The sequence below is a fragment of the Macrobrachium nipponense genome, chromosome 39 (genome assembly GCF_015104395.2).
Source record: "Macrobrachium nipponense isolate FS-2020 chromosome 39, ASM1510439v2, whole genome shotgun sequence".
Lineage (NCBI taxonomy): Eukaryota > Metazoa > Arthropoda > Malacostraca > Decapoda > Palaemonidae > Macrobrachium > Macrobrachium nipponense.
In genome coordinates this window covers 39,546,570-39,566,569 of record NC_061099.1, presented here as the reverse complement: position 1 = coordinate 39,566,569, position 20,000 = coordinate 39,546,570, and the positions used below count along the sequence as shown (strand labels likewise).

At 37.0% G+C, this 20,000-nt stretch overlaps 2 protein-coding genes across 2 annotated transcripts in view; both read right to left on the bottom strand.

Annotated features, from left to right (window-relative positions):
* Nucleotides 1–14,504, bottom strand: part of LOC135210426 (uncharacterized) — a 17,293-nt gene extending 2,789 nt beyond the window's left edge. The window contains exons 1-9 of the mRNA XM_064243325.1: nucleotides 14,423–14,504; nucleotides 13,551–13,852; nucleotides 12,659–12,772; nucleotides 12,011–12,237; nucleotides 8,186–8,305; nucleotides 7,300–7,452; nucleotides 6,247–6,337; nucleotides 3,423–3,714; nucleotides 1,812–2,029 (exon numbers count right to left, since the gene is read on the bottom strand). Coding sequence (XP_064099395.1) covers nucleotides 1,812–2,029; nucleotides 3,423–3,714; nucleotides 6,247–6,337; nucleotides 7,300–7,452; nucleotides 8,186–8,305; nucleotides 12,011–12,237; nucleotides 12,659–12,772; nucleotides 13,551–13,852; nucleotides 14,423–14,504 — 1,599 coding nt within the window. The remainder of the gene's footprint in view (nucleotides 1–1,811; nucleotides 2,030–3,422; nucleotides 3,715–6,246; nucleotides 6,338–7,299; nucleotides 7,453–8,185; nucleotides 8,306–12,010; nucleotides 12,238–12,658; nucleotides 12,773–13,550; nucleotides 13,853–14,422) is intronic.
* A 3,785-nt stretch (nucleotides 14,505–18,289) lies between these two features.
* The window catches only part of LOC135210425 (probable glutamate receptor), an 18,006-nt gene continuing 16,295 nt past the window's right edge, over nucleotides 18,290–20,000 (bottom strand). Inside the window, exon 12 of the mRNA XM_064243324.1 lies at nucleotides 18,290–18,344. Coding sequence (XP_064099394.1) covers nucleotides 18,290–18,344 — 55 coding nt within the window. The remainder of the gene's footprint in view (nucleotides 18,345–20,000) is intronic.

Here is a 20,000-nt window from a genome sequence, read left to right as displayed (position 1 = left end):
AAATCCTCGAAATCTACATAAGGCTCCGACATCATTAATATATAGAAAAATAAAATTTTCATCAATCCTCAAAATCTACATTAGGGGGACATCAGTAATAAACAAAACAAAAAACAAAACATTTTCGACAAAGCTAAAACATCTACATTAGGGGGACATCAGTAATATATAAAAAAATGAAATTTTCGGCAAAGCTCAAAATCTACATTGGGGGACATCAGTGATAAAAAAAAGAAATAAAACCTTCGACATAGCTTCTATCAAACTGAGTCAGGTACTCTGAATTCAAATTAGCAACGTGACGAGAATGATGACCAATTATGTGCAAGGTACGATAAACCTGAATTGAAATTAGAAACGTGACGAGAATGATAACCAATTATGTGCAAGGTAAGATAAACCTGAATTGAAATTAGCAACGTGACGAGAATGATGACCAATTATGTGCAAGGTAAGATAAACCTGAATTGAAATTAACCCGTCTTTGTGAAATGCTGAGCCATGAGGACTCTCAGAGAAAGGTCCTCCACGATCAGAAGCTGGTCTCCTTGCATGACCAAGTTCTCGACGACCCAGGTGTACTGCGAAGTGCTGATCTCCTTCAGGCGACCGACCCTCTCGGTCTGGGCCACTTCGAAAAGTATGCCGGATTTTGCTTCCTGCGGTTCAGAAATGGCGCGTTACGACCTCTTTTCTCTCTCTCTCTCTCTCTCTCTTCTTTCTTTTTTTACACTGGGGTGACTCACTAAAACCGTTAACTGCATTTCGACTCTAAATTGAGGGGATCACAATATTAAGGGTCTCCAGGGGCTGATTAAGAAAAAAAAAAAAACCAAAATCGTGAGAAAAACGCGTTCGAAAATTGGCAATTTTCAAACACGTATATCACCATCCTTTTTTTTAGTTAATGGGGTTTTCGAACGCTTTGGAGTCTGCATACGCGAGTACGATTTTCCATGGGAAAAGTAGGATGCATTCAGAAGATTTTGGAGCAAAAAAAAAAAAAAGGGGGGGGGGCGCCTTGGAGCTGTGGGGACCTTTAATATTGTTAACCCTTCAATTAAATCACGAGTTTTCAAATGAAGCAAATTTATTTATAACCGTCTACTTTTGTCTCAATCTTTGGATTTTAGAGACAAAAATCGGTCTCCTATTTAGTTACTTTTAAAATCTTTTTTTTATTATTATTTTGTTTCATTTCTCCTGCGGTCGAGATTAGAGACCAAGATAGTATTGTTTCTGTAGGAGTTTCAATACAAAATAAAGATTAAATTATCTACAATTAATATTCTACGTATTATGCTAAGTGCTTGAGACAGAAACTAAAGTGCTACATTTTGAATTTTGTCTTTTCACTGGGCTAAAAGTATGAAGGCAATTTATCACATTCTAATATATCATTAATCGCACAGAGAATTTGTTTGTTTGTTTGTATGGTCTAAATTTTGTATGGTGTACCTTTGAATGATTACAGAAATGTTATGTACTGCTTTTGAAGTGAAAATAGTGGTTAAATATCCTGCACTGATCATTACTGATGAACAGGTCAAAAAGGATTATTTTTTATATGATTTTCCAAAACACATTTCATCAATTATAACTACAGGATCTACCAGGGGATCAAGAACACATGAATGCACGAAAGCGGGTGTATAATACTCACTTTGATAATTACAGCTATACGATCTACCAGATGATCAAGAACGCATGAAAGCGGATGTTTACAATACTCACTTTGATAATTACAACTATAGGATCTACCAGATGATCAAGAATGCGTGAATGCAGGAAAGTGGATGTATAATACTCACTTTGATAACCTGCATGAAAGCGGAGTTTGCCTCCCACAACATCGTAACTGCCGGGTCGTCGACTACTCTCCGGAGAGTCTGATACGGCTGCGGTAGGTATCTCACCGCCAAAAGTGACATGAGATTTCCGCTGTAGCATTTGACGACCACGAAGAGCAGCAGGACCCAAGAGCCCATCAGAATACGAGTCCACAGCATCTTCGATTTCATAACCATGTCTGGAGACGGGAGGTGACATCTGATGTAATGTGCTTATAATAATCTTTGACGTATGCGAGTCAAACCGTAAAAGCTATTGCAGTTAAAAAAAATCAATTGGTATAAAATTAGAGTTCTATCTGATGTAAAGTACTCATAATAATAAGCTTTGGCGTATGCGAGTCTAAACATAAAAGCTATTGAAGTTAAAAATATATTGGTATAAAATCGGAGTTCAATCTGATGTATGTGCTTATAATAAGCTTTGAAGTGGACAGACTGAGAGAGGTCCTTTACGAAAGATCTGTCGATCCTGTCCCAAAATTTCCGAGCCACCTTTGTGGGAATGTGTTCATCGATTCTGATTCCATTCCAGTGTTCCGAAGGAGAGTTGGAAACGGGGATGACAGCGATGATATTTGGGGAAATGTTTGTTTGTTTGTTTGTTTGTATGGTGTCCTTGCGCTGCATGGAACCAGTGGTTATTAAGCAACGGGACCAACAGCTTTACGTGACTTCCGAACCACGTCGAGAGTGAACTTCTATCGCCAGTAATATACATCTCTCACCCCTCAATGGAATGCCGGAAAATCGAACTCGCTGCCACCGAGGTGGCAGGCAAAGACCATACCAACCACGCCACTGAGGCGCTTTTGGGGAAATAATACTTATCAGGTAAAGTTCTCGAGGAAGAATTGCTACGTCCACGCTGTAATCGATATATAAACTGACAGTTTTGAAAAATGCATCGTGTGATAGGCGTAACTACGAGTCTATTAATTAATGGGGGGGCACCTTGGTGGCACTGGGCATGCATGAATCATAATACTAATTTTTTTTTAAGTCATATGGAAAGATATTAACGCTGTTTTAAAATATTTAAGCCTGGCAATTTGTGAATCAAGTTTTTATATAAAAGAAAGAAATTTGATTTATTTCTTACAGTTCATACAGTAAAACTCGACTTATCTTCGTATGAAAAAAAAACAGCCAAACTACTTGATTTATAAAACTTTGATAATAATAATAATAATAATAATAATAATAATAATAATAATAATAATAATAATAATAATCTAAAATTAAGCTTAGGCTTTTACTACAAGCTTCATGAACTCAAAATGGGGGGCACCAGTTTCAAATGGGGGGCACGTGGCCCCTCTTGCCCCTCCGCAGTTACGCCTACCATACGCATCTAATAATAATCATAATAATATGAAAATTAAGCATAGGCTTTTACTACAAGCTTCATGAACTCAAAATGTGGGCAGGGGGTACCAGTTTCAAGTGGAGTGGGCACGTGGCCACCTTGCGCGTGCCCCCGCAATTACGCCTACCATACGCATCGTCTCAGTTATACCTATTTCCCACACTAAGGCTACTGAAACTGCACAATCGTACCGACAGACTAACCTTGTTGGATAAATATCCGAACATACTGAACGGCCATATTTCCGAGTTCCTTTTCGGGGTCTGGTGAAACCAGAACCATCAGGCTCACGGTCACTAGCACCAGAGCGAGGACGCCGAAGGTGGTGAACCACACGGTGGGTGCCAAGGGCATCACGAAGCCCCAAGGGTCCACTTCGGTCTCCCCCCTCTTTGCCAGGACGCGGACGTAGTCGACGAACATCGACTTGGTGTAGTCAATGAACTGGGATCGCAAGTAAGTGATTCCAAACGGACCCAGGGCCATGTCGACCTCCTGAAGGAGGAATGTGGCACTTAGGATGAATCGTTTAGTAGTAAACACTAGGCACTCATATATATCAATATATATTCTATATAATATATATATTAATATAATATGTTTCTGTATGTATAACTGAATCACGAAAGTTTGGAACGTGATAAATGCATAAATAAAGGTATAAGCCACGAAGGAAAGTGTAACACTGGAGTATCTGCAAGATCTTTAACACACGCACATACACACACACACACACTCATATATACGTATATAGTCTCAGTAATTGGGCGGCTACTTGGAATCTCAGCTTGATGATAAATAACAGTGCCAAGACCAGGAAGAACATTCTTTACTAAACGAGCTTTCGAGGTTTAAAACCTCATCTTCAGGCTGAAAAAATGACAAGGATGAGATATCACTAAAAATTACATTAAAATGAATTGTCCTATTAAAAGCTTCAGTAAAAACATAAAATAAAACGAACATCACATACAAACTAAAAATTACGAAAAAACTAAAACAAAACGAAAAACATACAAAAACAGAAATAAAAATGAAAATAATATGAAAGGTAAACAAACTGCACTCAAAAATAAAATGGCTAACGACCCACTTTGTGTACCTACTATGAAACTATACGATAGCTAGTTGAATACCGGACGAGTTGTTGTTCAATTCCGGTTTCATTTTCTTAATAAACAGCGACTCTGAAATTAAAAGGTCCAGTCTATTTGAGCAAAAAGACAGTACTCTAAAATCCAGGTGAGTGAAAGGATGGTCCTGTGCTAAACTGTGTTCCCTTATGGCAGAAAAAGGTGGTTTAGAAAGAGGAAACCTAGTTCTAACGGAAAGACCTCTGTGTTCCAAAATTCTGTGTCTAAGCCAGCGGGAACTGGATCCCACGTATCGCAGACCACACTGCGAACAGGTAAACAAGTAAGCGACACACGAATTAAGGTCCACAGGAAGAGCAGGCTTCTCCCTCAAAAGTGATCCTACAGTAAAAGGGTTAGTAAAAACAAATCTGAAACTAACTTGAGGAAAACTGTGCTTAAGTATTTCTTGTAACTTTTTTCGTACCAAGTAGCTACTATGACCAAGGAAAGGCAATTTAATATACTTTACATCTTTACTAGCAGTACTGTACACCGGTCTGGGACAAAATTTCTCATCTAGAAAATTTTTCAGAACTTTGTAAAAGACAAATACGGGATAAGAATTTTCGGAAAAATAATTGTCCCAGACCGGTGTACAGTACTGCTAGTAAAGATGTAAAGTATATTAAATTGCCTTTCCTTGGCTAGGTTTCCTCTTTCTAAACCACCTTTTTCTGCCATAAGGGAACACAGTTTAGCACAGGACCATCCTTTCACTCACCTGGATTTTAGAGTACTGTCTTTTTGCTCAAATAGACTGGACCTTTTAATTTCAGAGTCGCTGTTTATTAAGAAAATGAAACCGGAATTGAACAACAACTCGTCCGGTATTCAACTAGCTATCATATAGTTTCATAGTAGGTACACAAAGTGGGTCGTTAGCCTGTTTTAGTTTTTTCGTAATTTTTAGTTTGTATGTGATGTTCGTTTTATTTTATGTTTTTACTGAAGCTTTTAATAAGGCAATTCATTTTAATGTGATTTTTAGTGATTTCTCATCCTTGTCATTTTTTCAGCCTGAAGATGAGGTTTTAAACCTCGATAGCTCGTTTAATAAAGAATGTTCTTCCTGGTCTTGGCACTGTTATTTATCATCAAGCTATATATATATATATATATATATATATATATATATATATATATATATATATATATATATATATATGACTGGTAAAAATGTTCTGTTACAACAGAATTCAATCTAATAAAAGGAGCCCATAAAAACGCCAAAATATAGAGAGAAAATACTATATTTCAGAGACTGCTGTCTCTCTCTCTCTCTTCAATATAGTATTTTCTCTCTATATTTTGGCGTTTTTATGGGCTCCTTTTAATAGATGGAATTCTCTTGTAACAGAAGATAAAAAACGCCGAAATATAGGAAGTAGTATTATATATTTCAGAGACAGCAGTCTCTGAAATATAGTATTTACTTTCTAGTATATTTTGATGTTTTTATGGGGTCCTATAATAGATGGAATTCTGTTGTAACAGAACATTTTAACCAGTCATATGATATATATATATATATATATATATATATATAGATATATATATATATATATATATATATATATATATATATATATAATGTAAGTACAAACCCTATTTTCTTAGAATTCTCAATTTTCTGACCAGAAAAAAACATCATCGTGACGTAATACAAGTTTTGTCGTCATCAATTTTTTTTTTTATATTCATCCTTTTTATCCATAAGTTCTTTATTGGGGTTATAAAATCCTTTCTTCGATGGAGATAATAACGATAAATTTGTTCTTTAAGGTCCACAATGATATACTGATGGAAGCAGTAGTAAAATTTTCTAAAACTATGTAAAAGCTTTCGAACCCTTTCCTGGGTTCGTCTTCGGTCGAATGATAAATTTTCTTACCTTCCGATACACCATCCCTACCATACCGGTCCAGGACCCATCTGGGCGTCGCATTCCCCAAGAGCCATCTGGGGGACGAACCAGGTTATATCTGAGAGAGAGAGAGAGAGAGAGAGAGAGAGAGAGAGGTTAAACGACTCTTTCATCAATCTTTGATTATGAATGGTTATCATAAGTGAATCTCAAGGATAACCTTAGATAATGAAAGGAAAAAGGTTTGAATTAAGTGCTGCTAATATCTTCATACATGATACATCCGTATCTTTCAATAAAGAGAATTTATCAAATTCTTTAACTTCCATAAGGGATTTTCAGGACGCTTTTCACATAAGGATAACTTTATCAAGTAACGAAAATAAGAAAATTTAAGTAATGCAAATGATTTATTCACATATGATACATCCTTAGTTTGAATAAATAGAATTTATCAGAGTACAACTCTTTAATAACGACATTAGTGATTTTCAGCAAGATTCGAATCAGGATAAATTTAGCTAAAAAAAAAGAAAGAAAAAATTTAGCTATGCAAAAAATTTATTCATACATGATACATCCTTAGCTTTGAATAAATAGAATTTATCAGTTTTTTTTATTATAAAATTTTGTTATACAAGGCCTACTGATAATCACTTATAATGTTAAAGTTTTGCCCTAAAAAACCTCTGTATTCAAAGATATGATGTATCATGTATGAATAAATCACTTACACAACTCAAGTTTTCTTTTTATCGTTAGATAAAGTAGTGTTATACGAGGCCTACGACTAATCACTTATAATGTTATAAGGATGTATCATGTATGAATAAATCACTAACATAACTTAAGGTTTTTTCTTTTCATTTTGTTAGATAAAGTATTGTTATACTAGGCTTATTAATAATTACTTATAATATTAAATAATTTTGCTTTGATAAAATCTCTGTATTCAAAGATAAGGACGTATCATGTATGAATAAATGATTTACAAAACTTAAATTTACTCTTAATACACGATACATCCTCATCTTTGAATACGGATAATTTACCAACGCAAAGCTCTTTGACAAAACTCACGTGAAATTGATCTTCATGGCAAGGGTATCCAACAGGGTCAGCACCGGTCCCGAATAACTGATCCTCCCGTCGCTGTCGCCCGCGATCTCCTCCACTTGGGCGTGGGGCGGGTAGTTTTCGGAGGCCACCTTCATCTGACCTCCGTCGGCCAGACTTCATGGCGGGAGAGAGAAATGTCTGTCATATATGACGCCTTTCTGCTTGTACTGGTTGCTTACTGGTTTTATCTTGCGATGATATTGCCGGGTAAGTCTATTAGTTCAATGGATTTCTAGTTCTATTTTATAGCGGCGTTATTTTATTATATTTGTTATTAGATTAAATGGGCTAATATGTTCTTTCATGATTTTAGTCTACCGTACGTTCGATTGAATGAATTTGTTTAGCCAAAGAGGAGCATGTCCTAATTAACTGGTAAACAGTTCGATGATATAATGTTTAAATCATAAACGAGTACCGTTAAAATAACAGTAGGCCGTGAAACATTACGATAACAAAATGACTTGATATATATATATATATATATATATATATATATATATATATATATATATATATATATATATATATATATCGAGTCATTTCTCTACCTTTTAACTAGGACATGCTCCTCTTTGGCTAAACAAATTCATTAAATCGAGCGTACAGGAGACCAAAATCATGAGAGAATCATTCGTACTTTTAATATATATATATATATATATATATATATATATATATATATATATATATATATATATATATATATTTATGAAAAGGCGGTGAAAGAGATGGAGGTATCTATCCCAATAAGTGCAAAGAAGTAGGTAAAATTAACGTATCCTAACAGATACTACTTTCACATAGTCTATGGATATTCTTTTTTTTAAATGATGGCTTTCTCTACCTTTTAAACTTATCCGGAAAAAGCTGGAAACCAGATGAGAATCGCAATCCGTCCCGAGGCGTCCAAGACGCTATGCGAATCACGCGTAGGCTGAAGGGAAGGCAGATGTGAAGGCTTGCCCTGTGGACGAACACAATGAAGGTTTTAGCTTACGTCAAAATAAGGGTGTTAACGAGGAATACATATTAATTCTATCGGCGAATTCCGGCAAAGAGAAGATCGCAGGAAAACCTATATTCAGCTATAAAAAAAATAAATGAATAAAAACAGCTTACGAAACAAAATCAACCTTGTTTAAGACGAATCATTTTATCTATCACCGAAATATTTCAGTCATTTATACTGACGATCATTTGTGCAAAGGAGAAAGTCGAGTATATGAACCTGTTGTTACACTTAGCATAAAAACTAAGAGACATTATCCTCAGTGGCTCTCATCCTTTTTTTATTATCACTCCCCCTCTAAGAGGGGGGTGTGGTCCTTCCTCTACGGGCCCCTTTTCATCTATAAGTAAAATTCCCTCCCGGATTCAAAGAGGGACGGGGGTGCGGGTAAGGGGGAGAGAGAAAGAGAAGGGGCGTTTTCATTCTTTTGGGAATGAATTACTGAGATACTCGACGCTGCTTCTTAGCTATTATGGATCTTGGACGCGTGGTTGAATGACGGAGATAGCGCAGAGTAAGTCCCCTTTCAGCATTCAACCAGATCCTGTATTCTGCATTCTGTATTCTGGAGAGCAACGAGCGTGGAAAATGCAGCTCCACAAAGATACTAAGTGGATCCGAACATGCTAGAGTTCCGGACGAGTCCAACTAAAGTAGTATATTATGGGAAACTGACGTTTTAAGGCGATACTTTTGCATTTTTTCATGAACTTCTGATTATCAGTTCCTCATCCTTGTTAAGAGAATGTTCAATTTTTTCCAAAGGGCTCGCGGCATCCCCCTCCCCCGGCCCCCCTGGAAGCTGCTGAAGCCCCCCCGCCCCCCAGGTTGAGAGCCACTGTCTGAAGACAGTCCAATTGCTAAGAAAAACTGAAAGTAAACAGAAGGATAATAGACTTGGATTCGAAATCTATGGAGGCGATAACAGAAGATATGGATATGACGGTTGGTTGCGGAAGCGGGAGACTGTGGCATAAAAATAAAAGAAACTGGAATTAGGAAGGATATGGTTTGGCATAAAAGGGAAAGAAAGATGAGAAAACTTCTGCCCTGGGTAGAGTTCACAAAGTAGAAATCAGATCGAAAAGTGGGCGTAGTCGGAAATGAAATGAGATAAGTGTTTGGGAATGAAAAAAGAGGCTGACAACTTTGATCATTCTTGTATTCCTTGTATCCTTCTTTTTTCTTTTAATAAAGAAAATAAACAATACTCTGCAATTTTAATAGTATTCCATGCAGAATTTGATCAAAGTTGACTTAAATTATTTTGGGAAAAGTTCATCTTCTACATTTTATAAATACTGGATGTATTTCAATATTGATATTTTTCTGCAGTTACCCAAATAAGGTTTTATTAGTATAGCATATCTATTTTTTGTTATCCTTCATTTTATAAATCGTCTTGTGTATCAGTGGTTAGGGCGTCCAAGGAGAATGTCACCGGCTATACAAGAAATATATACATATATATATATATATATATATATATATATATATATATATATATATGTGTGTGTGTGTGTGTGTATGTATGTATATATATATATATATATATATATATATATATATATATATATATATATATATATATGTAAGCCAGACAATATAGGTGAGCTAACAGATGCGTCTAAGGAGATATAAAGCAAATATCACAGCAGCGTGAAGTGATGACATAAATGGGTTTAAAGGAATTCATGGGGAACTCTTCTAGTCACAAAAAGACAGAGAGAGAGAGCCATGCACATACACGTACGTACAGTGATGCTCAAATCTCATGCGACATGACTCCATAGGATTTCGTTCAAAATTCACTAACTGGCAACTAGCATGCTCCATATTTATCTTTTATTTCAATGCGAAAATGCGAGTATCGCATACACTAAGGCCATAATATGTTTCATAAGAGTGAAATCTGTCATATATTTAAAAATTGTAAGAAAATGTCACGTGTAGCCAAATTTCAGAAAAACCCTTACGAAACATTTTCAAAACCTTCATTCACTCATTGCTGAAGCATTTGACCGAAACGAAGTCGCCATCAAACCTCAGTTCAAATGTTAAATAAATAAAAAAAAAAACGAAAAAAATTGTCGTAACATTAATAATGCTTCCAAAGCAAACATGAAATTTGAAATAGTCCTATTTGATTGCTTTTACCCTCAACGCTGGAAAAATGTAAATATGTATATACAAAAGTAGAATGCGCCTACCGATATCAACGTGTGAGGGGAGCATGTGTGACGTATCAGTGTCGGTGCAACAACAACCACCTAGTATATAAGTGGGTCTACAATGAATAGCGACCATTAAATTATCTTGAAAACATTTACTTTGTGTTAAAGGAATATTTAGATTTTCATACATAATTATTTGTTATCTTTCTTAAATATTTCAAAACTGATAGCATACTAGCAAATATTCGCCTATTTGTCAAAGCCAAGATATTATTCCTAGGCCTAGGTGTTAGATTTCTTTACTTTACATTTAACATTCACATCTCTATATTAACAATTTCTGGCCAGAAAGCAAATGAGGTTATCTACACATTCTTGCACTTCAAGTTACCTTATGAAAGAATAAATTATACATCAAAAGCGAGCAGATGGACTTTTAATTAAGGAAATAATATTGTAAACCAGTTGAAAAACAAGTGCTCCATATGCCTTGATATTAATACTTATGATATTTCGATTAATAGCCATCTTCTCCATATAACCAAAATCATCATCATCTTTTATTCCTCAAAGAACAGGTAATCTCTATAAATAAAAACATTAGTAAAGATACATCTCAGAAAGCTTAGATTATTTTTCTAGGCCTATACATCATTTTGCAACATACAGGCAGCTTAAACACAGCCTGAAACTTCAACATTCAAAGAAAACTGGTTGTAATTCATATTCCTCAAAGAACAGGAGATCTCTACAAATAAATTCATTAGTAACAGATTACATCTCAGATGGCTTAGATTATTTTTTTAGGCCTACAAAACATTTTCCAACATACAGGCAGCTTAAACGCAGCCGAAATCTTCAACATTCAAATAAAACTCGTTTTAATTCATATTCCTACATTGAAATTGTTGTTATGACTGTTGAGCTTATTAGGTCTACTGTCATAATGCTGCAGACATGGTTATGTTGACCAGTCGAGGGAGCATGTTAAGTGTGCTTTCATTGCTGGCACCGCTAACCTTATCACACCACACTTGAACTGAGCACGTAAAGATGAAAAAAATTAAAAAATCAATTAAAATCACACAAATTAAGAATTATACCAATGCATAAAAGGGATCATATCTATTTAACCATAAGGAAAATAAGGCTAGCTTTCGACATGAACGAGATTACAAATAAAAAAAGAAAAGAAAAAAATAGCACTACTTGGCAACACCACGTTGAGTCTGAAAATATGGACGATACAAAAAGAATCATGTCGCATGAGATTTGAGCCCCACTGTACCTTCATTGAAAGAATAATATTTTACTGCAATGAATTCAAATATGGAACCGAAAAAATGGATGTATCTTTTAGTGACAAAAAGGCAGAGAGAGCTATGTACGGACAAGCACCTTCGGCGAAAGAATAAATAATTTACTGCAATAAATTCAAATATGATATTAAAAAAAACCCTGGATCCATTCGAAGAAGCCATAATACCTTCTGTTACCGACGCCTCCTTCCAGAATAGCGATGACGCTGTTCGTCACGGAGATCTCCCTCCGAACGGCGAGAAGAGACTGCAACTGCGCATGCGTGACCACGACGAGTCTCGTCGGCCACGACAGCAGACTGCTGCTGTCGTGGATCTGTCGCAGGAATGTTTTCAGCGACGTCGGATCGTCCGATATCAAGATGAACGTCTGGCAACCGGAACTCTCCTTTACCTGTTCGAAATGAATGGAGAAATGAAGGTGCTGCTGCAGCCATGATTGTATTTAAAAAAGTGAAGATTAATCAGTTTTTTTGTCGTCAGTTCGATTTTTTCTGATTTTAGGGATGAGTTATACACATATACATACACCCACATATCTATATTATATATATATATATATATATATATATATAGATATTATATATATAAATATATATATATATATATATATATATATATATATATACGTATATAAATGTATATATATATATATATATATATATATATATATAGGTCTTACTTTATATATATATATATATATATATATATATATATATATATATATATATATATATTATAAAGTAAGACCTACTCTACACTGAAAGACACTTAGTGGGGAATCTTCTTGAAAATGAAATAAAAGTAACGTTTACCATTTGAATGTCGTTTATCAGCGTGGACGAGGATAGGGTCAGATTACCACTTTGACCTTCCTTCTGAATGTCAAATAGGCCCACCCCTTTCTTGCCACCAAATTTTTGGATGATCTGAAATAGAAAATAACTCGTTTCAAAACTTGGTTTGTTTGTATGGCGTTTTTACGTTGCATGGAACAAGTGGTTATTCAGCAACGGGACCAACGGCTACGTGACTTCCGAACCACGTCGAGAGTGAACTTCTATCACCAGAAATACTCATCTCTCACACCTCAATGGAATGCCCGAGAATCGAACTCGCGGCTACCGTGGTGGCAGGCCAAGACCATACCGATCACGCCACTGAGACGCTCTTTCAGAACTTGGGGTAATCTTTATTCAGCTTATTCGGGGCACGTGCTAAAATCTACGGTCCATTAGAGCATTATTTCACCAACGAAAATTAAAATAAATATGCTATATTTTATTAGAAATAATTGTTCTGTTTAACATCCGCATTATTTATTTTTTTTACATTTTCCTTCTGGTAATAATTCATAAATATCCTATCCTAAAATTCCTTTATCTTTAACTCAATGCCAAACTTCTTTTCCAGACCTTTTTAGGCTCTTCTATTGACCTTTCCTAACACCCCTTCCCAACAACAACAACAACATAGTTTGTATGCTTACCCCCAGAGTAAACGAGAATACATAGATTGTAAGAGGCAACAGCTAGTTTAACCCTTCGTACTGAGCTATATACAAATACTACATTAAACAACTTGATATACATATGTCATGAAATCCATGATTATAGAAATATGTTAACTTTGCTTAGCTTATGAATCAAGTCGCCTCAGAAAAAGAATGAAAGAACTAGGAGAAAAAACCTGAAAGCTTCATATTACCTGTTCAGTGGTTATAGCTGGTGACAGGTTAAGCGTGACGATCGTTAGGAAGCAGCCATCCAAACCAGGGGTTGCAAGAACAGCTTCTATGACGTCATTCACGCCTCTGCTCGTCACACCGCCCCTTCCTCGTTTGATATGAGTAAACGATACAACTGTAGTAGTAGTTAAGGCGATACTTAACGAGCCTCCTTCCTCAATAACAAAGCATGTAATTGTGTGCACTATGGCTGGCTCACTTAAGGTAGATGCTTGGATGAACCCTGTGCCTACGAGACGTTTGTTTAGCGGACGCTGATTGGCTGGTACCGGGAGGTAGTAGGCAGCTCCCAGCCAATCAGCGGCCGCCAAACAAACGTCCCGCAGGCATAGTATACATCAGTGTGCTTGTTGTTTTGCACCGAACATTTTGCCATAGTCGCAACCTTGATAATTATAAAGTAGATTCGTTCCTTCTTGACACTATAAGACTAAATTTTCCTATTTAACTTGTGCTGTATATCTTTCTTGTCTCGTAAATATGTATCATCTCTCTCTCTCTCTCTCTCTCTCTCTCTCTCTCTCTCTCTCTCTCTCTCAGCTATTGACTTGTCTATAATTAATAGTTTTCTTTGTAAATACAGTGTCCATAAAGTCCCAGACTTTATGGACACACTGTATTATTACAGTTTTCATGGCTTTACAATCGATCTTCCAGACTTCGTATATCATATCCCAAACAAACAATTATTACTCCATTTCATGAAAGAGCAAGTATGAAATTTTAGATAAATGTTCACATTTAGAGAAACAAAACTTGACAAATTTTATTACCATCCTTTCAATTCGTATTTTGTCTAGCGTATATTTACAATTTTCTTAAAATCACTTACCATAAATACGATCGTTGAGACAATGGGTGCCATTCAGTGCGAGGACCACCAATGATGCAATCGTGAACAGCCGGCGTCTCATATTGACGGAAGCAGAAGAAGAAGATGATTATTGTCTGTCGGTGAAAGGAACAATAAAGTCTGGGTGTCCTAATATGATAAATGGACTTTGGTTAACTAACAGATTGCTGATCAATGTCATTTTTACGCTTGAGCCTCAATATTGAAAGTTATTACCTGTCATGGAATGGCTAATCTTCCTTTCGTTGTTGCGTGTAATGAAGCGTAGGCCTAGTGACTACTACTATTTCCAAGGTCGACGCGTAGGCCTGATGGCTGCTATTTCCAAGGTCGAAGCGTAGGCCTAATGACTATATTATTTCCAAGGTCGATGCATAGGCCTGATGGCTACTATTTCCAAGGTCGATGTGTAGGCCTAATGGCTACTATTTCCAAGGTCGACGCATAGGCCAAGTGACTACTACTATTTCCAAGGTCTGTAGTAGAGCTCGACTATTTCCCTCCTCGTGTCGAGCGCAACTAGGGGGGAGATTCTCACAGGCATAGGCCAAATCTTCAGCAGTTCATCACCTGTTAGATATGAAACATTCAAGTTAGCGAGCCATGTGAATGGAAGCATATAAAGTGATAGTTTTGGCTTGTATACACACTTTACATTCTTAAGGTGAGTTTACACCAGGCTTCTGCCCACGCTGCACACGTAAGACTCTTCACCAACTACTCCCAAATTCTTGTTAGCCCCGCCTACTGGACTGCTCATCAAGAGTCTCACGCCACACTACTACACACCCTAATGAGCAGTCCAGTAAGAGAGGCTAACAAGAATTTGGGAGGAGTTGGTGATGAGTCTTACGTATGCACCATGGGGTGAAGCCTAGTGTAAACTCACCTTTAGACTCACGGATACCCCTTGAATATCAAATTCATTAGTCACTCATATAAGTTCATGGATGATATCTCCTGGCATAAAGCTGAATTCCATCCAACCCCTTTCTGAACAACGGGTCTGTATAGTGACGTAAGACGGGCACACACCGAAACTTTCTATCCAGCAGAGTTAGATAGTAGAAAATTTTTTGGCCAGTTTTGCTCTCCCAGACACCTGTTATTCAGAAAGGGGTGAAATGAAAATCTCTCTCAAACACCCGGACATCCATGAACTTATGTGAGTGACTGTACCTAGGGAGCAACTTACACCTAAAGCCTAAAAAAACTTTTAATAAAAGCCTTTCAACTTGTTACAGAGGACACAAATTTTTCCCATTGTGTTGCTTTGAATTCTCGTTTCCTGACTGTTAAACTAGACAGGCATATAGCCTCAGATCTTGGCCAGAGGAGGAGATTTTTCTATCATAATTCACGTCCGAAGGTGAAGTGAATTCGATATGGAAGGGACATCTGTTGCTGAATATTTGTGGGCACAGATGAATATGTTTACGATTATATTACGTGTACCGCACTACACACACACATATATATATGTATAATATATATATATATATATATATATATATATATATATATATATATGCTAAGCCACAAATAACCAGTTGGTAATTAAATCCTTTCAAACTTATGGAACAACAAACGCCTGAAGGGAATGATTTATGAGAAGTACACCTGAATCGATTGGGATGTGATGGTAAGTGTATCCGTTGACCCCTCACCCATATAAAAACCCAGAAAGGTGTAAGTTAGGTACTGGTCAGGGTAGGTGTATAGAGTACTATACTTATTACATTCCTCACGAGATTCATCTCAATAGCTTCCAGTTTTTCCAAGTTCAATTTTCTTGAAGACCTTCTGCCAACCTACAGTTTTTTGTCTCGTCAGAAGATAGCTGATGGTAGACAAGGCTCTATCTCCAGCTGTGTATATGAAAACAGCTGTCGTTCTAACAAGAAGCACCAGACCAAAGTCTGTACCCCAGAACAATTCTAACTCAAGCACAATACCAGCTAAAAATTAAGACTGCAAGGCAGCAGCTGTCCTTTTAGTCGCCTTCTTACGACACGCATGGCCTACGGTGGTACTATTCTTACACAGTTGAATCAATGATGTTGCACGATCAGTAACTAGGCAAAGTTTTACTGATAAAATCAATAAACCTGTATTAAAATCTGAGTACATAACCCATTTGTTTCTTAGACAAGCCTCGTAACTTGATTGATTTAGGATGCGACTTCTCATAATGGCTGTTAACAGAATGTAAATAGCTCAAAGCCTCTGAGGTAAACAATCATCTGAACCCACAGCACAGAGGCGTCTGTCTCTTCACTTTGCAGGCATCACGAAGTCTTTAAAAAATCAGGATCTTATCCTTGTTTCTCCGAAATAATGTATATACAATCTTTGATGTTTCTTTGCGGTGTTATTTAATGACGTAACTGAGATGCCACACCGTTTCTTTGAGTCTTCTCCTCTTCCTAATTATGAAATGAATCGAACTTTACACAATAACTCCGTTTTAACGACTCTGTGGTCCTGTTAATATTAGCTTCTTGGCCTCACCTGCTGCTCACTGTCGAATAAAGCTAGCTTGGTATGCCTCTATTTGGTTCTGGCTTCAAAGCTATACTAGATCCTCTAGTGAAGTTTCGTAGGTCAGTACATATCAGAACATTTTGGATAGATTTTCAGTGATTAGCGTAAATAAGTAAGATCTAATTTTGTTTGTTAGCAATATTCTTTTACAGTAAAGGAACCTGTTAGAGGAAGAAGATCGAGAGGGAGACAGAGAATGAGATGGCGAGGTAAAGTGAAGGAAGGTATGGAGAGAAGAGGTTCGGTAGAGGATGATGCTTTTGATAGAAGGTAGTGGAGGAGAAGATAGCGCATCAGGCAACCGACCCTTTAATGTAGGATAACAGTAGTTAATAAACTCCACTGTATTCATCATGGGTTTACTATACTTTAATGTGCCATAGTCATCCTAGGCCAATGATGATATGGTTTCCTTTCTGATTGCTTGCCGATGAAAATATTCTGTGATAATAAAAATGCGATGACTGGATATTTTTATTTATAATCCTTGTTGTTTGAAGTTCAAATACAATGCAATATAAATAATTTAAATGCCTTATGTTTATATTGAATAAGTTCTCAGAATTGCAGTACTGCTGCTCCAAACTTCTTGTGACCAGTGCATCAATTCTACCATTTTCAATCGGAGTATGATTGTTATTTATCACCATTCACTGTGATTTGATTTGATTTATATAGACTTTTGGCATTATGCCAAGCACTGCGGACAACTATGGCCATTCAACGCTGAAACGGAAATTGACAGTGAAAAGATTTGAAAGTTGTAACAGGAGGAAAACCTCAAAGTAGTTGCACTATGAAGCAATTGTTAGGTGAGCGTGGACAGTACGATGGAAGGAAGAGAATAAGAACGGAGGTACAGTAAAAGGAATGAAAGTCGTTGCAGCTAGGGGCCGAAGGGACGCTGCGAAGAGCGTTAATGAATGCCTTCATTGCGCCGAATGACGTCACTACTACCCGCCACTACGGGGACCTTTCACTATGAGAGATAGATTTAAGCCCACTCTGACCAACGATCACATTTTATTGAATACATTTTTTTCCGGTATAAATCCCAGTCCCTATTCAGGTACTCATTCTGCCAATAGGAGTCAGCGACGCCTCCAAAGCTCAACGGCGCCTGCGGGTAGAACTTCTGCACCAACTTTGGCAGTCTGTCCTCCAGCGTGCCCGCCTCTCGCCACCTCTTGATCCACCGGTAGACGGTGGTGACGCTGGACCCGGTAAATTTGGAGATGTTCCTGACCGTCAGTCCTCTCATCCATAACCACACGAAAACTGCTCGGTTTCCGATGTCCGTTCTCAGCCTCTTATGTTTTCTCTTTGGGGTCTCTTGCGCGTCGCGTCTCTGGGATCTCTGGGAGTATGGAAACATAGGACTCACTGCATTGAATTCGAGGTCATTCAAAATGATTTTCACTTAAACTACGCAGACTTAAGATTAAATCCAACTGCCTACAAGAACGTTATCTGGCGCAGTTGTGTCATAGTGTTATGCTTTTTTTTTTTTTTGTTGCTATTCGTCAACGACACTTTTGCTATTATTCAAAGGTCATTTGAAATTATTTTCACTTAAATTACGCAGACCTGAGATTAAACCCAACCTCCCTCCTACAAGCACATTATCTGACTTGGTTGTGTAATAGTGTTATGGTTTATTTTTGTTGATGCTATTCGTAAACGACAGTTTTGCTATTATTCATCCAACACTTTTTTTTTTTTTTTTTTAACCCACAGCCTTCTTCTCCGCAGCTGAAGGATTAATAGCAAATTGGTTTCTTTTCAACTACTTTGTTGCCCAAAGCTATTGACTATACTGACACACCATCTATAAAAGGTTATTTTTCGCAGATTTACCCCAATTTGCTCCCCAAAATTCTGGGGTGCGTCATACCCCAGCCATAATCCAGAGACGGAGAGGCATACTTTGGCAGCGCGAGAATGAAAATGATTTCAGCTCATTTCAACTAGAGCGATGATATTTTAGCATTTTCATCACTCACAAGACGTCGCAAAAGTCTGTTCCAACAAAAAAAGCGACCTTCATTTCGTAAATATGAAAGCAGCGGCTTTGAAAAAACAAAATATAATCTCTGTTCAAGAGGGATGTTGATTGTGATGATTTGATGTATACTATGGGTTTAACGTTCCAGGTTCAGATAGAAACTATATAGATCTATTAACCACTATCAGTAATGTTAAGGAAGGCTGACATCTATGTTTAACATAGCACCCAGAATAAAAACATATTTACCATCTCAAAATGTCTATGTATTGTGTTTTATCTGTTAAGCCGTCAATCGTCTACATTCCTACAACTGACTTAGCATGTGCTAGGTTGCCAGTCACTTATCACATGTATAAATGTCATAGTAACTAGGTACGAAGTGAGATAATACTAGGTTTCAGGTCTGAAGGAGATTCGAACTTTTATACAAGACGGTGCGAGTGACGAACCAGCAACTTTAGAGAGGAAAAAAGAATGTGTTTTTTCCGCTAGAAATTCAATGCCACGTCACATACGGACGTACTCCTTGCCACCCTGAATTGCGCATTCATAGAAATCTGTATGAAACTCTGGAATATATGATATTGTGAATCTCTTTTGCATGTGATGTATATTGGTGTAATTGGCAATATAAGGATAGGGTGACGAGAGGACATATGCCATTGTAACTCTAAGTATCTCAGACGTGAGTTCAAACCCGCTTCAGGGCTGGAGTTCATTCACTCGGTGTATTACCAGTTTAATTGAAATTCATGTATATTACGTGAATATGTGATAGACGTTTACGTTTATACTGGAACATGAGAGAGAAATATCTAATCATCAGAAACAACTTCCTCTGATTCCACGTTGGCAGAGCGGGGAATCGAACTTGGGCCTACTGAATCGGTCGGTAGGCGAGAGCGTAAACCACTCGTCCAACGAGGAGGAACTCTGGTTCTACCACACAAGTACGACTGATTTTCGAGGGTCGTTGTTGTCGGGGCAAAAAATGCCAATAATTAT